Raw genomic sequence first — 19,805 nt, 5'->3', positions numbered from 1 at the left:
GGTTGGAAGAGATACAGAAATGTGTATGTGTGTGCGTTCGTACGTGCATGTATGTGTATTTATTGGATTTTCTCTTAAAATTGGTTTTAACAGATTGTTTTGATAAGAAAAATATTCAAAGAAGGAAAATGCAACCTTTAGGAAAAGGTTAACACACGTTAAGGTCTTCACTTGGTTGGTTTATCCAATCATAGAAATAAGATTCTCCAAACAGTATGATTTTTTTTACTGTAGGGACTTCAGGGAAGCATTCCTCCTTGGGCAACAAGTGGCCATATAAGATGAAAGTTTGGAATTTGTAAAATGCACACATTTAAAGATTCCCAGGTTAGATAAAACTACACAGGTAGTCCTCATATAGTGAGTACCTCATTTACCAACCATTCGCAGTTGGAAAAATGATTAAAAAGTAACTTTATGGCCAATCCTCATAGTTACAACCTTTGCAGTCTGTAAAGCAAAGGAAAGCTGAAGCAAAATCGTAAGAGCAGTTTTGGTTCCACTTAATTACTGTTTTGAATAATGATTGAGTTTCCAGTCCCAGTTGTGATCACTAAATCAGGACTACTGGCAGTATAGCACAGCAATAAAATGCTACCCCAGTTCCTCATATAAGAATGGAATGATGATCTACATTGGTCAGTCTCATTTTTGTTCCTCTATATTTGGAAAATTGTAACATAATGGGGAATGTCTTCAGAGAATGCACACTAAAGCTCTGAAGAACGTATATTGTATAATGTCTACCAGAACCTACAAAAGCATTGAGTTGGAAACTTGTAAGAAATCTATATTTCAATTTGTAGAAGCCATTTTTTATGTGACCTGAAATATACGGCTTTCCTTTTACTGAGGGGTAAGATCCTGGATTCAGAAATGTAATACAGGTTCCAATTTATTCCATCTTGATTTATTTTATTAAAATACAGAATTATATTAGCTTCCTGAAGCTGCAGAGAATATAAGTCACAGGAGGTATTGGATAAGGTGTATAATTTTAATAGACACTGAACTCATAGTCAGTGAATTTATTTGTTGCATTAAGATCTTTGTTTTTAAAAAACTGTTTCTTCACAGATGACTCTGAAGTTTAAGCACATTTATTCATGCATTCCAGCAGCTCCATCCTGATAGCAATGCGCACATGCCAGCCAAGGGGTATCAACTTTATGTAACGAGAAACAATGGGTGGGCGCAAAAGGTTCTGCACAGATGATGATCTGTCTGAATTTCCATAGAAAATCTGGAGAAAATGAAGTAGAAGAGCAAGGGAAAAAAAGAGAGCTTAAGACTTAACATTCTTCTTATAAATCCTTACAATTTATATTGATATTGATTGTTTCCTGATTGCTTATTTGTACCCTATGACTATCATTAAGTGTTGTACCTTAGAATTCTTGATGAACATATCTTTTCTTTTATGTACACTGAGAGCATATGCACCAAGACAAATTCCTTGTGTGTCCAATCACACTTGGCCAATAAAAAATTCTATTCTATTCTATTCTATTCTATTCTATTCTATTCTATTCTATTCTATTCTATTCTATTCTAATAATAACAACAGAGGTGGAAGGGACCTTGGAGGTCTTCTAGTCCAACCCCCTGCCCAGGCATTAGAATTCTAATCTAGATAGATAGATTCTAGATAGAATTCTATTCTATTCTATTCTATTCTATTCTATTCTATTCTATTCTATTCTATTCTATTCTTCTAATTTTGCACCCAAAAATTTGGAAACAATTTTACTGCCTTAAATGACTGTGTAGTTGACTTGCCCAGTAAGTTTGCTGATAGTTTGTGCCTAGAAGCAACTAACTTAGAAACAATCACTAAATTCTGCTTGGGGAAAAGAACCTAACTCTCCCTGACTAAAATATGTTTATATACTGTATTAGTACTGTACTCATTATCTTCACTCATCCCGTATACAGCTTGTTAAAGAGTTTAAAAAATGCTAATATAAAGGTCATAAGTGACTGACATTGTGCTTGGCTTAAAATAGTTCACAAATGAAGGCAAATATACATGTCCCAGGATCCAATCTGGGTCGGTCACCGGGACCAGAGTTTTTGTCTTCTGAAGTTTCAGACTTGTGCTGGAGCCCATCTTCAGGGAACTTCTCTCTAGCAGTGTTATGTTCTTTGGGCTATTCTGTGTGTGGTATTTATATGGTGTATGTGGCTTTTTAGATGTTGATTGGGGTGCTGGTGGCTGGCTATTAAGTCGGCTGTTGTTTGCTTCTGCTGCCAAGCTCTTGCCTCCTAAGTAATTGATAAGCTGGTGGTAAATCAGCACTCCTGTTGATTGATGAGGGGCCTGTTTCCCAGGCTTCAATCTCTTTCCTGTCAGTTTTTGTATCTGCTCATCCAACAATCTTAGAAGCTGCAAAATTGAATATATGTCCTTGTTCGTTGCAGTGTGAAGCTACCAATGAGTTCAGGTCTCCTTGTCTGACCACTCACTTGTGTTCTTGCAATCTGGTGATTAGCTTTCCCCCTCCCCCATGTCTTTTTAAACCATGTAAATACCACACACAGAACAACCCAAAGTACACACTCTGCTAGAGAGAAGTTCCCTGAAGAGTCCAAAAGCCAGGAAGATAAAACCTCTGGTCCTGGTGACTGACCCAGATTGGATCCTAAAATATTTCACTTGATTCCATATTATTACATGGCCTCAACCCTAGCACCTGTGAACCTTTATTGAGCTATTTTCAAATACAGGTTAAGTGCTCTTCTAGAAGTGCACTAAACCTGTTTTCAGGCTTCTTTTGAATACCTGCCAGCTGTTGTTAGATTATTTTAAACACAATTTAATAATCTTCTGAAAGAATACTAAATGTGTGTTCAAAAGGAGCCCATGTTGCATAGTATGGTGGGAATTTCTTCATTCTCCAATATGCAGCTACTACCCACCCACCCCACTCTGCGCCTGCCACCTTTTAGTCAAGCTGGTCCTTCTTTCCAAACCAGTTCTCAATAGATACAAGATGGGCATTTTCTTGAAGGACTGGAAAGTGTGGGGCAGGAGGAAATCAAATTTGAATGGCCTGGAAGGGCAATGACCAGAGATTGGAGAGGAGAATGCATATCTGCATCAATTTACGGTGGCCAACAGTTGTAGGTTGAATATTGACTAAATGGTTGATGAAGTATGCCAGATTGTACCCATAATAAAACTTCCATAGTTTCTTGCCTGTTTAAGTAGCAAACTATCTTTAAATACTTAACTACTTTAAGGTTGACTGAAGTATTGGTTGGGGGTGAGATGAAGATAACAACATAAAGACACAGCAAAAAAGAGAGAGCGAGAGAGAGAGACTGCAAAACCATATTCTTACCATAGATAAGTATACTCTGGGAAAGGCCCTAAGTGATTTGGGTTAATGGAAATGCATTAATTAATTAATTAATAATTAATAATTAATAAAATTAAGAGATAGAAAGGAGTGAATATAGGCATAATATATTCAGCTGATAATCTAAGGTGTTCAAAAGAGGTCTGCTTTTATACATTTATATCCCAGATTTGGTAGGTTGTCCAAAATGTAATTATAGTCTCAAATTTAAGTCAATGGAAAGGATTTAATGGCATTCTTTATTCACCTTGAAGCTGAAATATATGCTATTGGAACAGATACAAATATTGGGACTTCTTCAGAAAAGAGGAAGGGATCTTATACTGACCCGATTGTTTCCTGTTTGGTCCTTGTAATAAACCCAGTTCAGATTCTCATCAGTCCTGTATTGCACACTATATTTTGTCATCCATTCATCTGCATCACATCTTCCCTGTGTAATTATTCCTGAAATAACTTTAATTTCCTTCAAGTCAATCTGCAGCCACTGGTTTGTATCTTGGTATTTGGAGAGCCAGGCACACCTAGAAGAGTTATGGAAGGAAGGCATTGATGGTCAAGTATATATCTTTATAAGGCATACATTTTACTCAGCATCCATAAACAACTCATTTTTAGAGGATTAGTCAAGAGATGAATCTGAAGCCAGCAGAATGGCCAGAACCTGGATCAAAATAAGCAGAAAAAAATTTCAGGTCCAATGATCCAGATAATGATCCTGATAAAGACACCTCCAAACCAATAGGGTAGGGTGGAGCTCTTGGAGTCAGCCATTGCATTTTGTTTGATCTCTGGATGTTTGGAAGCCTCATGCTAGCTCTCCTGAATCCTGGAAACAATTATTTCATGTAAACAATTACTTTCCTTCATCCTATGACCACTTGTTGTCCTGTTGAAGCTACAAGTTTCAACTGCCTTGCATATTCAGATTTTTTGTGTGAAATAGGACATATTTAACAGTAAATGAGAAAATTCATCACATGATGCTATGAAAACTGAGTTACTTCTGGAACACATGTCCTTTGAGGACAGTTTTGAGAGTGCAATATGATGGATTTTGCTCCCTATCTCTGTGTTATGCAGTTTTTTGAATGATGAATTTATTTCTAGCAAACTTTGGGAATATCCTTGCCCTCTATGTCTTTTTTTAATCATTTTTTAAAATTTTATATTACATATACATATCAGTACGTGAACAGTGTGACACCTGGGTGCCATACATTTCAGTGGAGATAAAATAATATTATTGATCATAATTATCACAATCATCCAGCTTATATATTTCTAGTAGTAATAAACATTTATATCAAATTATAATCTTTCATTATTTGATATTGTTTAAACTTACATAATACTACCGCTGTTCAGTTTCTAAACCTCCCTCTTATCATTGCACTTGTCTTATTTTATAAAAATGTGTATACTAATATTCCCCCTTTCTCTTATTTCTGTCTTTATTCTAACTTTTATTCATGTCATCACTATATTAAAAGTCGTTCCCTTTGTAGTACAATACTATCCTTCATTATTTCATTGTTCAATATTTAAATATATAATTTTAATACCAATCACAATATTATTTAAACATACAAATTAATTCTATTCATATTCTTTACATTCTTCCAATCTATGATTCCATTATTAATACACCTATTTGTATTAAAACATATTCTTTCATCATTTTATTACTCATTATTTCACTTTTGTATTCATTATTCCACTGCAAATCGTATTAAACAAACTCAATAATACCATTGTTCAATCTCTAATTTTCCCATTTTTAATACTTAGTTTTTATTCATATTTCCCATATTTCCCTCTTCAAATCTATTTATATTAAAATACTATCCTTCATTTTTTCATTATTCAACGTTTTAATATACTATTCTAATGCCAATCACGATATTATTTAAACAGATTAACAGAGTTGAAAGGGACCTTATAGGTTATCTAGTCCAACCCCCTGCTCAAGCAGGAGACCCTACACAATTTCTGACAAATGGCAGTCCAATCTTTTCTTGAAAGTCTCAACTTCTGAAGGCAAGCTGTTCCATTGGTTGATTGTTCTCACTGTCAGAAAGTTGCTCCTCATTTCTAGGTTGAATCTTTCCTTGGTCAATTTCCATCCATTATTCCTTGTCTGGCCTTCAGGTGCTTTGGAAAATAGTTTGATCCCCTCCTCTCTGTGGCATCTCCTCAAATATTGGAACACTGCTATCATGTCTCCCCTGGTTCTTCTCTTCATAGACTAGCCATTCTCAGTTCCTGTAACTGTTTTTCATATGTTTTACTCTCCAGTCCCCTAACCATCCTGGTTGCTCTCCTCTGCACTTTTTCTAGAGTCTCAACATCTTTTTTTATAGTGTGGTGAGCAAAACTGGATGCAGTACTCTAGGTGTGGTCTTATTATGGCTTTATAGAGTGGTATTAGTGCATACAAAATAAAATAAACATACAAAATAACACTTCATATTCTTTACTTTCATCCAATCCATATAATTCTTGTAATGTATTTAAACTTTAGGAGGGAAGTTTGGGCGGGAACAAAGCACGTTGCTGATTGGTTGAAGCCTCAGCCAAAATAGTATTTAAAGAGGGGTTTCTGCCTGTTGTTCTTGCTGGGATCACTATAAACTAAAGAGCTGTTGTCACTCACTGGTCTCCTGCCTCTTCATTGCCCAAATTTAACATTGGCGACGAAGGTGGGATGTTGAGGCAGTGAGATTGGGAAAAGAGCTGAAGGAATTCGCGAACCCAGCCAGTTTCAAAGGGCGGATATTAGCGATGTCAAGCTACACGCCGCCAGCGCCATTTGACCCAGCCAAGGAGAAATGGGGGTCGTACATGGCTTGCTTCGAGTGTTTCCTCGAAGCAAACGAACTGCAGGGCGTCTCGGATAATCGGAAGCGAGCGTACTTCCTGAGCCACTGCGGACCAGAGGTTTTCGATACCGCAGAGTCACTGTCGGAACCAACGCCGGTACAATCGGTACCATGGCAAACACTACAAACAACACTATGAGCACACTACGCACCGGTACCCTCAAAATTCGTCCAACGGTTCGAGTTGAGGCAACGGGTACAGCGAGAGGGCGAATCGATAAGCGTGTACATGGCCGCGCTAAGGAAAGCCGCAAACCACTGTGAGTACAGAGATTTGGAGGACTCCTTACTCGAACAACTCATTTGTGGGGTCAGGGACATCCGACTACAGAGGCGGTTGCTGTCCAAAAGCAACCTGACTCTGGCCATAGCCTTGGACGAGGCCAGGGCTCACGAAATGTCCACCAAAGCGGCGGAGACCTTGCAAAAGCTGAACGCGCAGGGTGCCGGAGCGAAAACAACACCGGTCCACAGCGAGGAAGTCCAGGCCAAATCGGAAGGTGAGGAAGAGGAAGAGGTTTTCCACACCGGGAGTGTTGTGACCCAGGTTCCTGGACCCAGACTCCTGGACTCGGATGATTCAGAAAATGAGGGAGAAGACCTGGCAAGCCCTGCTTCTCTTGAGCCCTCTCCCTCCCTGGCACCCACTCAAAGGGAGGGGCCGGCAAGGCCTGATTCTCCCGGGCCTTCTTCTGATTTGGCAACGCCCCAAGAACAGTTTTGGAGGGACGCAAGATTACGAAGGCTTGATCGGCGTGCGCAGCAGCGGAAGAGTTGGGACAAAGCCAAGTCATAATTGTCATGCAGTGACATCTGCAGAGACTATAAATAGGAGGCGGGACTTCCTGGTTTTTTGTCTTGGACAAAGCAATGAATTTGGCGCGAGCTAATTCATGGAGGGAAGAATCTATTCGTGAGTAATTCTGGCCTTATCTATAATTTCCTCGTTATCTCCAGAAACTTGGCAGGCCCGTGGGTAGACGTGGCCAGGACATGTATCTATGTAAATAAAAGGACGGACTCTTTGCTGGGAGTATTGGGGGAAGGGAAACAGAACAGGGAGGCTGGAGAGAGGTGACCGGGACGAATGCGTGAGTTGCGGGGGCCAACACCAATGACAAAACTGCCGGTTCAAAGACGCGGTTTGTCGACGGTGTGAAAAGAAAGGACATATAGCTCAGGCCTGTCGAGCCCCCCAACCTTCCCGCCAAAAATTCAAACCGACCAATCAGGGCACCGGAGCAGCGAAGCGGCCCGGGATTGGTCCTTTCAAAAAGGGCGCGAAGCTGAATCAAACCACTGTGAGAGTGGGCCACGCATCGACACGACTAGAAAAAAAGATTTTTACCAAAACATACATTGAAGGAGTGCCGTGCAAAATGGAGGTGGACACCAGCTCATCAATCACAATTATGTCTTGGGACACCATCGCGAGGGACCTGCCAGACATCGCAAAATGCCAACTACCAACCCAGAAACTGAGAGTGCAAGACTATCAAGGAAATCGGATCCCTGTTCGAGGAGTCACGTCTGTCAGAGTAAAGTACGGACAGTTCAAGAAGACCCTGCCTATCACCGTCTTAGACGGAGCTCTACCGAGTCTGCTAGGGCTGGACTGGTTCCGGGCCTTGGGCATGGGAGTGACTGGGGTCTACAGAAACGAAGTCAACCTTAAAGATGAACTGCTGAAGGAGTTCGAGGACGTCTTCGAGGATTGCCTGGGCAAGTACGTGGGGACCCCTATTTCGTTCAACCTAGACCCACAAGTTGCCCCCATTAGGTTAAAGGCCAGGAGGGTCCCATTCGCCCTAAAGCCCAAAATTGACAGGGAGTTAGACAAACTAGTAAGCCAGGGGATGCTAGTCCCCGTCGACCATGCCAAATGGGAGACACCCATAGTGACCCCAGTCAAACCGGATGGATCAGTCCGAATTTGCGCTGATTACAAGGCAATGCTTAACAAAGCATTGCAGAAGAGCGCATACCCCGTCCCAGTAGTGCAACATTTGCTGCACTCGTTAGGACAAGGACAGGTTTTCGCCAAACTCGATTTGGCTCAAGCCTACCAACAACTACCCGTAGATAACAGCACAGTCGAGGCACAGACAATTGTCACACATCGAGGCGCTTTCAAATGCACTCGACTCCAGTTTGGAGTCAGTGTGGCTCCAGGGTTATTCCAAAACCTAATGGAACGGCTGTTACAGGGTCTACCCGGGGTGGTCCCATATTTTGACGATGTATTGGTATCAGCAGAGAACTTAGACGAGTTAGGGGTAAAACTGAGGAAAGTATTGGGCATTTTCAGGTCTGCTGGCCTTAAGGTTAAGCTCAACAAATGCCAAATAGGGGTAGAATCTGTAGAGTTCCTGGGATACCGAATAGATAGGGAAGGGATCCACCCCACTGAGAGCAAAGTATGAGCCATTAGAAAGGCTCCAGCTCCAAAAATTAAAACGGAATTACAGGCATTCTTAGGGCTTGTTAACTTCTATGCAGTATTCTTAAGGAATAAGGCAACAGTAGCCGAACCGCTACATAAATTACTAGCGAAAAAAGCTACTTGGGCCTGGGGCAGGGTTGAGGCTAGGGCATTTGAGGGGGTAAAAAACTTCTTGTCCAGCGATAGCCTCCTCATCCAGTACATGTTGTGTCTCGCCCAATCTCACCACAGCCGGGGCCTTCTTATCTGCTTCCGAACACGGAGGAATGGTCTAGTATGCCTCCCGGCCCCAGCCCTGGCTCCATGCCCAGACAGGCTGAAGAGGAGGAAATATCTCCAGCTCCCAGCTCTGGCTCCATGCCCAGGCAAACGGAGCAACTAGACCCCTCCCCCTCCTCCACAGCATGTGAGCCTGAGGGAGGTCAATTGCCAACAGCTGCCGACTGGAGTGACCCTCACATCAGAAGACTTGATAGGCGGAGGCAACAGAAGGAAGGGAGGGGCAGGCCTGGATAAGTGCTGAGTCATGGAGCCACACCCCATGGCCTATATAAAGGATCTGCTTTCTGGCATCCTCTGAGTCAGGCAAAGTCTAAACATATCTTGCTGAAGTCACTTTCTGGTCTCCTGCCTGCCCTGAGGACTTTGCTAGGACTTTGGCAGAGCTGCAGAGGCACGCCTGATTCGGATTTCCCTGACCCGGCCGTCAGCGGAGGAGTGGGACACGACAAGATGGATCAGCAACAGCTGGCGCTGATTGTGCAGCAGCTACAAGCAGATAACCAGCAACTGCAACAGCAAGTCGCCCAGCTGACTGCTCAACTGGCTGCTGGGAATGCCCCAGCAGTCCAACCTCCTCCTCCTCCTCCTCCTCCTCAGCGCCACAGCCCGGTACCGGTGCCGGAGAAGTTCTCAGGACGGATGGAGATGTTTCCGGCCTTCATGGCCCAGTGCCAGACCTACATGGCAATGCGGCCGGGGGACTTTCCAGATGACCGGGCCAGGGTGGCCTTCGTGATGAACCTGTTGTCTGGCCAGGCTGCTCAGTGGGCCACGCCTTTGGTGCTCAGGGACAGCCCCTTGCTGGCGGACTACCAGGGGTTCTGGGGGCAACTGCGCTTAAGGTATGAGGACCCCGTGCGGGCCCAGACGGCCGCTTGGCACCTAGGAGAGATTCAATAAGGGCCCCGCCCCCTCCGGGAGTACATTGCTGAATTCCGGTTGCTGTGCCACGATTCGGACTGGAACGACACGGCAGTGGCGGACGCGTTCAAGAGGGGCCTTTCGGAAGAGCTCCAGGACGAGCTGGCTAGGGTGGAGGCGCCACGGACCCTCGTTGACCTGGTGCCCCTCTGCCTGCGCCTCGACACCCGTCTCCAGCAACGCCCGTCCTGTCACCGCCAGCAACCGTCAAAGACCGTTGCACTCCCTCGACCCGTGCCGCCCCCGTCCCATGCCGCCCCACGCTTCGTGGCCGCCGCTGAGGAGCCCATGGAGTTAGGAGCGGCCAGGCCTCGCCTGACGGCCCAGAAGTGGAGCCAGAGGCGCCAAGGGGGGCTGTGTTTGTACTGTGGGGAGCCCGGCCATTTCACCGCCGCATGACCCAGGAAGCGCGGCGGAGCACGTGCACCCGTCCTCGAATCCCAGCCTGGCCAGTCGGGAAACGGGGCAGGCCCAGCCTTGGGGAAAGCTTAGGCCGGAAATGGATCAAGCCCCCGCCAGACATGGCCGACGTGGACCTCGGGCCCCCTCGGCACCTGATTTTGGACACCCGGGTGTGGGTGGGTGACCGGCTGGAGGGGATCCCGGCGCACGCGCTGGTGGATTCGGGGGCCACCATGAACTTTATGGACCGGGCCTTCGTGGACCATTTTGGGGTCCCCTTGGTACCGGTGGACCCTCCGATGAGCGTCGAAACCATCGACGGGAGGGAGCTGGTGGCCGGACCCATTAACTTCGCCACGCAGCCCTTGCGCCTCGCCATCGGGGACCACGAGGAGGCGATTCGCTTCTACGTGACGGCGGACCTCCACTTCCCGGTGATCCTCGGACTGGCCTGGCTGCGGACTCATGACCCTCAGGTGGCCTGGTCGCGGAACGCCATCTTGTTTCCCAGCCTGCAGTGTGTCGCTCACATCCGCCACACCTGCGCCGGCCAGGACGTTTTCACCCCGGCCGTCGCCGTGCCCCCTGAGCTGCAGGACTTCGCTGACGTCTTCAGCGAAAAGGAGGCGGACCGCTTGCCCCTGCACCGGCCCTACGACTGCCCCGTGGACCTGCAGCCCGGCGCCCCGCTGCCAACGGGATGCCTGTATTCCATGTCCGAGCCCGAGTTGGCCGCCCTCAGGGACTTTCTGGACAAAAATCTGGCCCGAGGGTTCATCCGGCCTTCCAAGTCACCTCTGTCGGCCCCGGTCCTCTTCGAGGAAAAGAAAACGGGGGATTTGCGCTTGTGTTGCGACTACCGCCAGCTGAACGCCATCACGGTGCGGAATCGCTACCCCCTGCCGCTCATCCCAGAGCTGATGGACCGGCTGCGGGAGGCCTCCATCTTTACCAAGCTCGATCTTCGGGGGGCCTACAACCTGGTGCGGATGCGTGAAGGGGACAAGTGGAAGACGGCATTCGCCACCCGGTACGGACACTACAAGTACATGGTCATGCCGTTCGGGCTGACCAACGCCCCTGCCGTCTTCCAACATTTTATGAACGATGTGTTCCGGGACATGTTGGATCAGTTCGTGGTGATCTACCTGTACGACATCCTGGTCTACTCCTGGTCCAGGGAAAGTCACCTCCAGCACCTCTGCCTGGTCCTGCAGCGCCTGCGGGAGCACCAGCTCTACGCCAAGCTGGAGAAGTGCTTTTTCCTCCAGACGTCCATCGAGTTCCTCGGGCACATCCTCTCACCCGAGGGGATCGCCATGGACCTGCGCAAGGTGGAGGCCCTGAGCAGCTGGGAAGCCCCGCGTCGGGTGAAGGATTTCCAGCGGCTGCTGGGCTTTGCCAATTACTATCGGACCTTCATCCCGGGCTTCGCCACGCTGACGGCTCCGCTCACCCAGCTCCTCCAGAAGAAGGTCCCGTTCCAGTGGGGTCCCCTGCAGGAGGAAGCCTTCACAGCTCTCAAAAAGGCTTTTGTCACGGAGCCCATCCTGCGACATCCCGACCCGCACCGACCTTTCGTGATGGAGACGGACGCCTCCAACGTCGCCCTCGGAGCGGTGCTGCTACAGGCCCCGGCAGATGGCGGCACTCTTTTTCCCTGCGTGTACTACTCGTGCAAGCTCAACCCTTCCGAGCGCAACTATACCATCTGGGAAAAGGAGTTGCTGGCTATCAAGGCCGCGTTCGAGGCGTGGCGGCACCACCTGGAGGGGGCCCGGCATCAGGTGGAGGTCTGAACGGACCATCGGAACCTCGAACATCTCACCATGACTCGGAAGTTGAACCAGCGGCAGATCCGGTGGTCGCTGTTCTTTGCCCGGTTCAACTTCCGCGTAACCTATATCCCCAGCGGCCACAACTGGAGGGCGGACGCCCTGTCCCGTAAGCCGGAGTACCTGACCACCCAAGACCCTCTTCCTCCACGGACAGTACTCTCGGCGGAAGCCTTGGCCGCCGCCCGGGAACCGGTGGACTTACGGGCCCGGGTGCGAGAGGCGCAGCGCCAAGACGCCTGGTCTAAGCAGCGGCGAGCGGAGGCGGGCCCCATATCTCCGTGGACATTGGAAGATGACGTACTCAAGTTCCGGGGGTGGTTGTATGTGCCCACGGGACCGCTCCGGTCCCTTGTCCTGGCCCAGTGCCACGACAACCCTGCCGCGGGCCATTTCAGGTTTTTCAAGACTCTCAACCTGGTGACGCGGACCTTCTGGTGGCCCCGGGTGCGGCATGACGTCCATGCCTACGTGACATCCTGCGTGCCGTGCCGGCAAGCCAAGGCCGCCACGGGGGCCCCTCCCGGTCTCCTCCAGCCCTTGCCGACTCCTGACAGACCCTGGGGGGTGATTTCCATGGACTTCCTGACGGACCTGCCGCCGTCCTCGGGGTTCACCACGGTGCTGGTGATGGTGGACATGCTCACCAAGATGGCACACTTCATCCCGTGCCGCGGGCTGCCCACTGCCACCAAGACAGCCCGTCTCTTCTTGCAGCACGTCTTCCGCCTCCACGGTCTGCCGGACAGGGTGGTGTCGGACCGTGGGGCGCAGTTCACAGCTCGCTTTTTGAAGAGCTTGATGGCCGCATTGGAGGTGCAGGTGTGCCTGTCGTCGGCACATCATCCGGAGACTGACGGCGGGACGGAGAAGGTCATCGGCGTCCTGGAGCAGTACCTCCGGTGCTTCGTGAACCAACAGCAGGACAACTGGGCTGATTACCTGTCCCTGGCGGAGTTCGCCTTCAACAACTCCCAACACACCTCCACCCAGACCACCCCGTTCCTGGCCAACTTGGGGTATCATCTGCGGCTCTTCCCTCTGGCGCTCCCGGACTCCCCGGTTCCCGAGACACAGTCCTTTATCTCTGAGTTGCACGCGGTCCAGCAGATGGTGCGTCGGCAGCTGAATCGGGCGAAGGAGGACTACAAGCGGGTCACCAATCGTTCCCGACGGGCAACACCCCCACTGGTGGTCAGAGACTGCGTGTGGCTCTCCACAAAGCATCTTCCGTCCGACCGGCCGGCGAAGAAACTGGACCACCGGTTCATTGGTCCGTTCCCCGTCGAGGCGGTCATCAATCCGGTGGCCTACCGGCTGACCCTGCCGCATTCCATGCGGATCCATCCCATATTCCACCGGTCCTTGCTGGTCCCTGAGGCCCCGCCGTCTCCCCTCTGGCGCCCGGTGCCGCCCGGCGCTGTCAACGAGGACGGGGCAGAGGAGTACGAGGTGCACAGCATACGTGACTCCCGCTGGCTAAAGGGGCGCTTGAAATACTTGGTTGCGTGGCAAGGGTAAGGGACCGAGTTCACCTGGGTCGACGCCTCCGACGTCCATGCCCCGGACCTGGTGCGGGCCTTCCACGAGCAGAACCCGGCCCGACCGCATCCCGATCGTCAGCCACGGGGGAAGGGCTCTGCGGTGAGGGATAGTGTTGTGTCTTGCCCAATCTCACCACAGCCGGGGCCTTCTTATCTGCTTCCGAACACGGAGGAATGGTCTAGTATGCCTCCCCGCCCCAGCCCTGGCTCCATGCCCAGACAGGCTGAAGAGGAGGAAATATCTCCAGCCCCCAGCTCTGGCTCAATGCCCAGGCAAATGGAGCAACTAGACCCCTCCCCCTCCTCCACAGCATGTGAGCCTGAGGGAGGTCAATTGCCAACAGCTGCCGACTGGAGTGACCCTCGCGTCAGAAGACTTGATAGGTGGAGGCAACAGAAGGAAGGGAGGGGCAGGCCTGGATAAGTGCTGAGTCATGGAGCCACACCCCATGGCCTATATAAAGGATCTGCTTTCTGGCATCCTCTGAGTCAGGCAAAGTCTAAACATATCTTGCTGAAGTCACTTTCTGGTCTCCTGCCTGCCCTGAGGACTTTGCTAGGACTTTGGTAGAGCTGCAGAGACACGCCTGATTCGGATTTCCCTGACCCGGCCGTCAGTGGAGGAGTGGGATACGACAGTACAATGGCACGTTGCCCCTAGTACTAGTTTGCGATGCATCACCATATGGGGTGGGGGCTGTGCTCAGCCATAGGTTACCGAACGGAACAGAAGCCCCTATAGCGTATTACTCCCGAACAATGTCCTCAGCAGAAAGGAACTACAGCCAACTAGACAGAGAGGCATTGGCCATAGTCTCCGGGGTTAAGAAATTCCACGAATACTTATTTGGGTGAGATTTCGAGATAGTCACGGACCATAGACCCCTATTGGGACTCCTAGTGGACGACCGCCCAACACCCATCGCACTGTCACCCAGGCTGACCCGATGGACAATTTTCCTAGCAGCATACTCTTACAAATTGCTCCATCGCCCAGGAAAAGACTTAGGGCATGCGGACGCTCTTAGTAGATGCCCTTTACCAGAGACTATCGAAGACCCGACCCCGGGGACACCCGTCTTACTAATTGACTCTTTGGACTCTGGCCCAGTCACATCTAAGGAAGTGGCTAGGGCATCTTACAGGGATATTATCATACGGACTGTAATCGGTTGGGTACAAAGGGGATGGCCCGCTGTGCCAGGCGAGCGTTTCAAAGACTTTGTGAAAAAACGATCGGAACTGTCGGTTCAAGGGGAGTGTCTGTTATGGGGGGATAGGGTGGTTATTCCGGAAAAGTTACGCGGAAATGTGTTGGAATTGTTGCATGTGGGCCACCCGGGGATTGTGAGGATGAAGAGTTTAGCGAGGAGCTATGTGTGGTGGCCCCTAATGGATAACGACATTAGCGACAGGGTAGGGAAATGCCAATCCTGCCAAGAGTCAAGGCCACTACCCCCTACGGCCCCAATTAGAGAGTGGGAGAAACCCCAGGACCCATGGTCCAGGATTCACATAGATTTTGCCGGGCCGTTCCATGGGCAGACCTTTTTAATTGTAGTAGATGCCTACTCAAAATGGTTAGAAATCATAATTATGAAAACTACAACGGCCGAAGCAGTTATCACAGTCCTGAGGCATCTATTCATAACACACGGCCTACCAGACACCCTAGTCTCCGACAACGGCCCACAATTCACAGCAACCCAGTTTGAGGGGTACTTAGCGGAAGAGGGCATCCGACATGTCCTCTCGGCGCCTTTCCACCCGGCGACGAACGGACTTGCAGAACGTTTCGTTCGGAGCGCCAAGGAAGCGCTATCTAGAATAAGTCCAGGCGATTGGCAAACCAAAATTGATACCTTCTTGGCAGTCCAACATAGAACCCCCTGTGTGACAACGGGCCATAGCCCATCAGAGCTATTGACGGGTAGAAAACTCAGGTGCCCGTTAGACCGATTAAACCCAACATACACCCCAGATGGGTACAAGGGTAGCAAAGAAAAAACCAGGGAAATGTCAGTAGGTGACCCAGTATGGGCATACAACTATAGCAAAGGCCCAACATGGTTAAAAGGGACCATTCTAGGCATAACCGGGCCGAAATCATATATAGTGGACATGGAGGATGGCCGGGTATGGAGACGCCACATAGACCAATTAAGAAAAAGAGTGCAAGGCAATCCAGAAACCAAACAGCCAGGCCCTGACTACCAAATGTTTGAATCTACAGCTGACTCAAACCCGAGGCGAGCGGAGGACTTATCTGACTCCGAAGAAGTCCAGCGACGCCAACCGGCTCCTCCTGAAGACAGCAGGGACGACTCTGCCAATAATCCGGGGCCGGACGGCCCAGAGGAGGACCTGGGAGGAACAAACAGTCCCTCCGACCAGCTCGACTCACTCCCAGAGAATGAATTGCGCAGGTCAGAAAGAGTTAGGAGACGCCCTGTCTACCTGCGTGACTACGTGGAAAAATAACTTGCAAATTTTATGTAAATACGGGTACAAAGCGTTCTGGGAGGGAAGGAGTGTAATGTATTTAAACTTTAGGAGGGAAGTTTGGGCGGGAACAAAGCACGTTGCTGATTGGTTGAAGCCTCAGCCAAAATAGTATTTAAAGAGGGGTTTCTGCCTGTTATTCTTGCTGGGATCACTATAAACTAAAGAGCTATTGTCACTCACTGGTCTCCTGCCTCTTCATTGCCCAAACTTAACAATTCTAGTGTTAATACACATGTTTATATTAAAATATGTTCATTTCGTTATTTAATTGCTCACTGTTTATCAATCACAATGTTATTTAAGCTTACTTAATAATACCATCATTCAATCTTTAATTTTCCCATTTTATTACTACTTTTGTTTCCTCATGTAAAGATATATATGCAAGTAATACCTCAATGTCTTATTGAACACATTCCTATCTCTGTTCTAATTTCTCCTGCTGCCTCCATTATAAAAAAAAGCAAGAAAAGGGGGAAAAAATATTTTTTCTTTCTTCTTTTTCCTATCCGCCTTCTATCCATCATCTCTTGTCCACATCAATACTTTAATTCTTATCCTTTTTTTGACTTGACCCCCATATTCTTCTCTTAAATCTTTATTTCTGTCTATATCTGTTTCTAACATTCTGCCTAGTCAATCTAATTGTTTCTCCTATCCCTATCCTCTTCCACTGTTTAGCTTTGAAGTTATCAGCCTGGACCCCTGTCTCCCTTTACCAAGTATCTTCCAGCTCCTCCCGTTCTCTTTTCAGATTTCTTAGAATGTTTTCTCCCTGGTTTGATTCATTAAACATTATTAATTTTAATGATGACTCCTTGTTATCTTCTTTTCATTGACTCCTTAATTCTGTTTTTTCTTCTATTCCTTCTGGTAGCTCCTTCCTTTCCTGGGCATCTTGGTCATTGGTCATTGTCCTTTGTATACCGGTAATATTTTCCAATTTTTGATCTATGCCATCCATTAATTCCATAATCACCTTATGTTCTTCTGTATCATAACCTTTATGCTTGAAACATCCAGTCCATCTCATTCAAAGTTTCCTCCTTATGTTGCATCTTACCTTGTTTTAAAAAGTTTCACTTTTGGCCAATAGCCCAAGAACTATTTGCTCAAACCTGAGGTTGCTCTTCAAAGTATACACTAATCACAGTTCTTTATGTTCCATAAGTAATCAGTCAGTTCCATCTATGTAGTCCAGGGAGTTATCCAAACCTCTTTAAGTCACCTTTATAGATTCGGTCATATATGACTTATAAATCTCGGTGACTAGGTTCAGATAAAATGCCATATAAGAAAATCACATTAAGCTTTATCATGTTTTACAAAATGGTCTCAATTTAAGAGTATTGTATTTATCGGGTGCAAATGCCACTGACCCTGTTAATTTCTTATGAAAAGTTCTTGAGAACTTTTTGCGTGCTGCTTCATAACACTTCATCTGGCCTAACAAAGTTATCATTTCAATATAGATTTTGATTTTAGTTCCTCTTCTTCCTGTTTCATATGCAGCAAAGCTGCTGTTATTTTTTTCATTATTCATGTAAGAGAATAATGTCAGGAAAAGGAGGAATATCTCAGGGATAAAGAAAGAGCTTGAAAAACAGCCATCACAACATGATTCAACACAACACAAAACCTTATTTAATGCAACATTTTGTTCTGACAGTATCTAAATATCTCTCAGAAGCTCACAATGACAGCAACAGTAACCTCCACACGTTTTACCAGCAACTGTTAATGGAAGTAAATATTTATTGTTCTGGGATCATAAATATATATTTTAAAAGTCATTGTTAGTCTCCATATATTATGTAACAAAGATTTAGAGGTTAAAACGTCTTTTGTATAGTTTATTGGTAGAAAACATGTTTTGTAATGCAGTTTACCCAAATCCTTGTCCGTTAAGTCGGGCCTTGTTTGCAGTCCATGAAGCATACCACCCAGTGTACTGCTCTGGATTGGAACAGCTTATCTGATCTGTAGTGACAGCTGTTGATTCAAAACCAAGAGGCTTATGATAGGGGCACTCTGTAAAGGAAGACAAAGAAGACATGGAGAGGAATCAGTGCAGATTGGAGTAAAAAGATTTAATTTTTGCTACAATCATCTCCAGAAAGTGCTACACTTACTTTTATCAACAGGATGAGACATTGAAGAATGATTGAAGGTTTATTTCTTATTTTCTTTTGGATTTGGAGAAGTTTGGGGATTTAATTTTGCACACTTTCAAGCAGGGAAGTAGAAGTTGTATCATTAGAAAATCACCAAGGCCCACAGTACTACAAACCAGTATTTTCAAGTAGGACACTTACAGCTTCACATGAGTACAATTTGCTATTTTGTCTTGAAAAGGATATAGACTGGCAAAGTCTATAAAATCTAGAACTTTATATAAGGAGGTATTTTAGTTATCATTTGACAACTTGGAAGAACAGCCTTCTAAAGTACATTCTAAATCCAAAGTCTTTACAAATGAACCACCGTCAATTTACTTTTCTTGTTTAATTCACAGAATTAATATCAATAGAATTTAAATGAATGTTTCCTCTCATTTCACAAGAGCTCCTGTACTGGATGTAACATTCTGGTTTTCTGTTTTGTCTTTTTTTTTTTAAATGCAGCCCCTGTTTGAATATTGTACCTACAATTGTGGTGGTTTCTGTAATAAAGGCATTTTCTGAAGCCATCTGGATAATAGAGGTTGCACTAAATTTGCAAAAATCGCATGTTATAGAAGTATTAAAACAACAAAGACTAAAATGAGTTAAAACACATCCAGTGTGGCAGGCTGCAATATTTGCAAGTAAAGCAAGTTTAATTTTAGTAACTCTAATCTTTAGATAACTCAGCTGTAATATACTTAAGAGGTAGCCTTCTGTTGTAGAAAATTGCAGTAGACTAAAAGAATTATCAAACAGATGTCTGGGGACTTTCAAATCAAGTACATTAATTATTTAATGCTGCTACTATTTACTTTAAAGTCAATTCAGCATGAGAAGGGTTTTCTCCTCTTATTAAGCTTTTCCCCCCCTATATTACAGCTTTTTTTGTTTTGAGTTATATATAATTGACACTTTAAGAATCCCTACTGCATTTAATGGCGGAAATACCGTATTTTTCAAAGTATAAGATGTACATTCCCTCCCCTAAAAAAGGCTGAAAATTTGGGTGCATCTTATACTCCCAATGTAGCCTTTTTGAAGTTTTTTGAAGTTTTTTTCCAGCCCTAGAAATGCGCTAGTGAGTGAAGCAATCTCCCTGTTTTGCCTGCAACCCTCCGACTCTCAGCTGTGCTTTAGAAGCTTTTTTTTATCCCCAACTAGGGGATAAAAAGCATGTGTGCATGCTCAAAACCTGCAGACTAATATGCTGAAACTGACCAGACTAAGGATGCTAGCCAGATGAATACCAGGTAGGCAGGGTTTTTCCCCCCTATTTTTCTCTCCAAAAATTAAGCTGCCTCTTATACTACGGTGTGTCTTATACTCTGAAAAATATGGTAATATGGTACTTTGCAAATAGTGACATTAAAGAACTGTAATTAGTTTAAGGATATATTTTCATTTGCTACAGGTCTTTGGGAATGTGCAGCTTGACCCAATCTAACCAATGATACAAGTCACATA

The 19,805-nt window shown here is 46.5% G+C and overlaps 1 protein-coding gene across 1 annotated transcript in view; it reads right to left on the bottom strand.

Moving 5' to 3' along the window:
- Positions 1-435: 435 nt before the first annotated feature.
- Positions 436-19,805, bottom strand: part of RS1 (retinoschisin 1) — a gene marked incomplete at its 5' end in the record, with an annotated part of 101,479 nt that continues 82,109 nt past the window's right edge. Inside the window, 3 exons of the mRNA XM_058186238.1 lie at positions 436-1,243; positions 3,691-3,886; positions 18,066-18,207. Of these exons, the coding sequence (XP_058042221.1) occupies positions 1,091-1,243; positions 3,691-3,886; positions 18,066-18,207 (491 nt within the window). The remainder of the gene's footprint in view (positions 1,244-3,690; positions 3,887-18,065; positions 18,208-19,805) is intronic.

Source organism: Ahaetulla prasina, chromosome 5, assembly GCF_028640845.1.
Source record: "Ahaetulla prasina isolate Xishuangbanna chromosome 5, ASM2864084v1, whole genome shotgun sequence".
NCBI lineage: Eukaryota > Metazoa > Chordata > Lepidosauria > Squamata > Colubridae > Ahaetulla > Ahaetulla prasina.
Note: the sequence above shows the minus strand (reverse complement) of the source record. Positions and strands in the feature narration are given on the sequence as shown.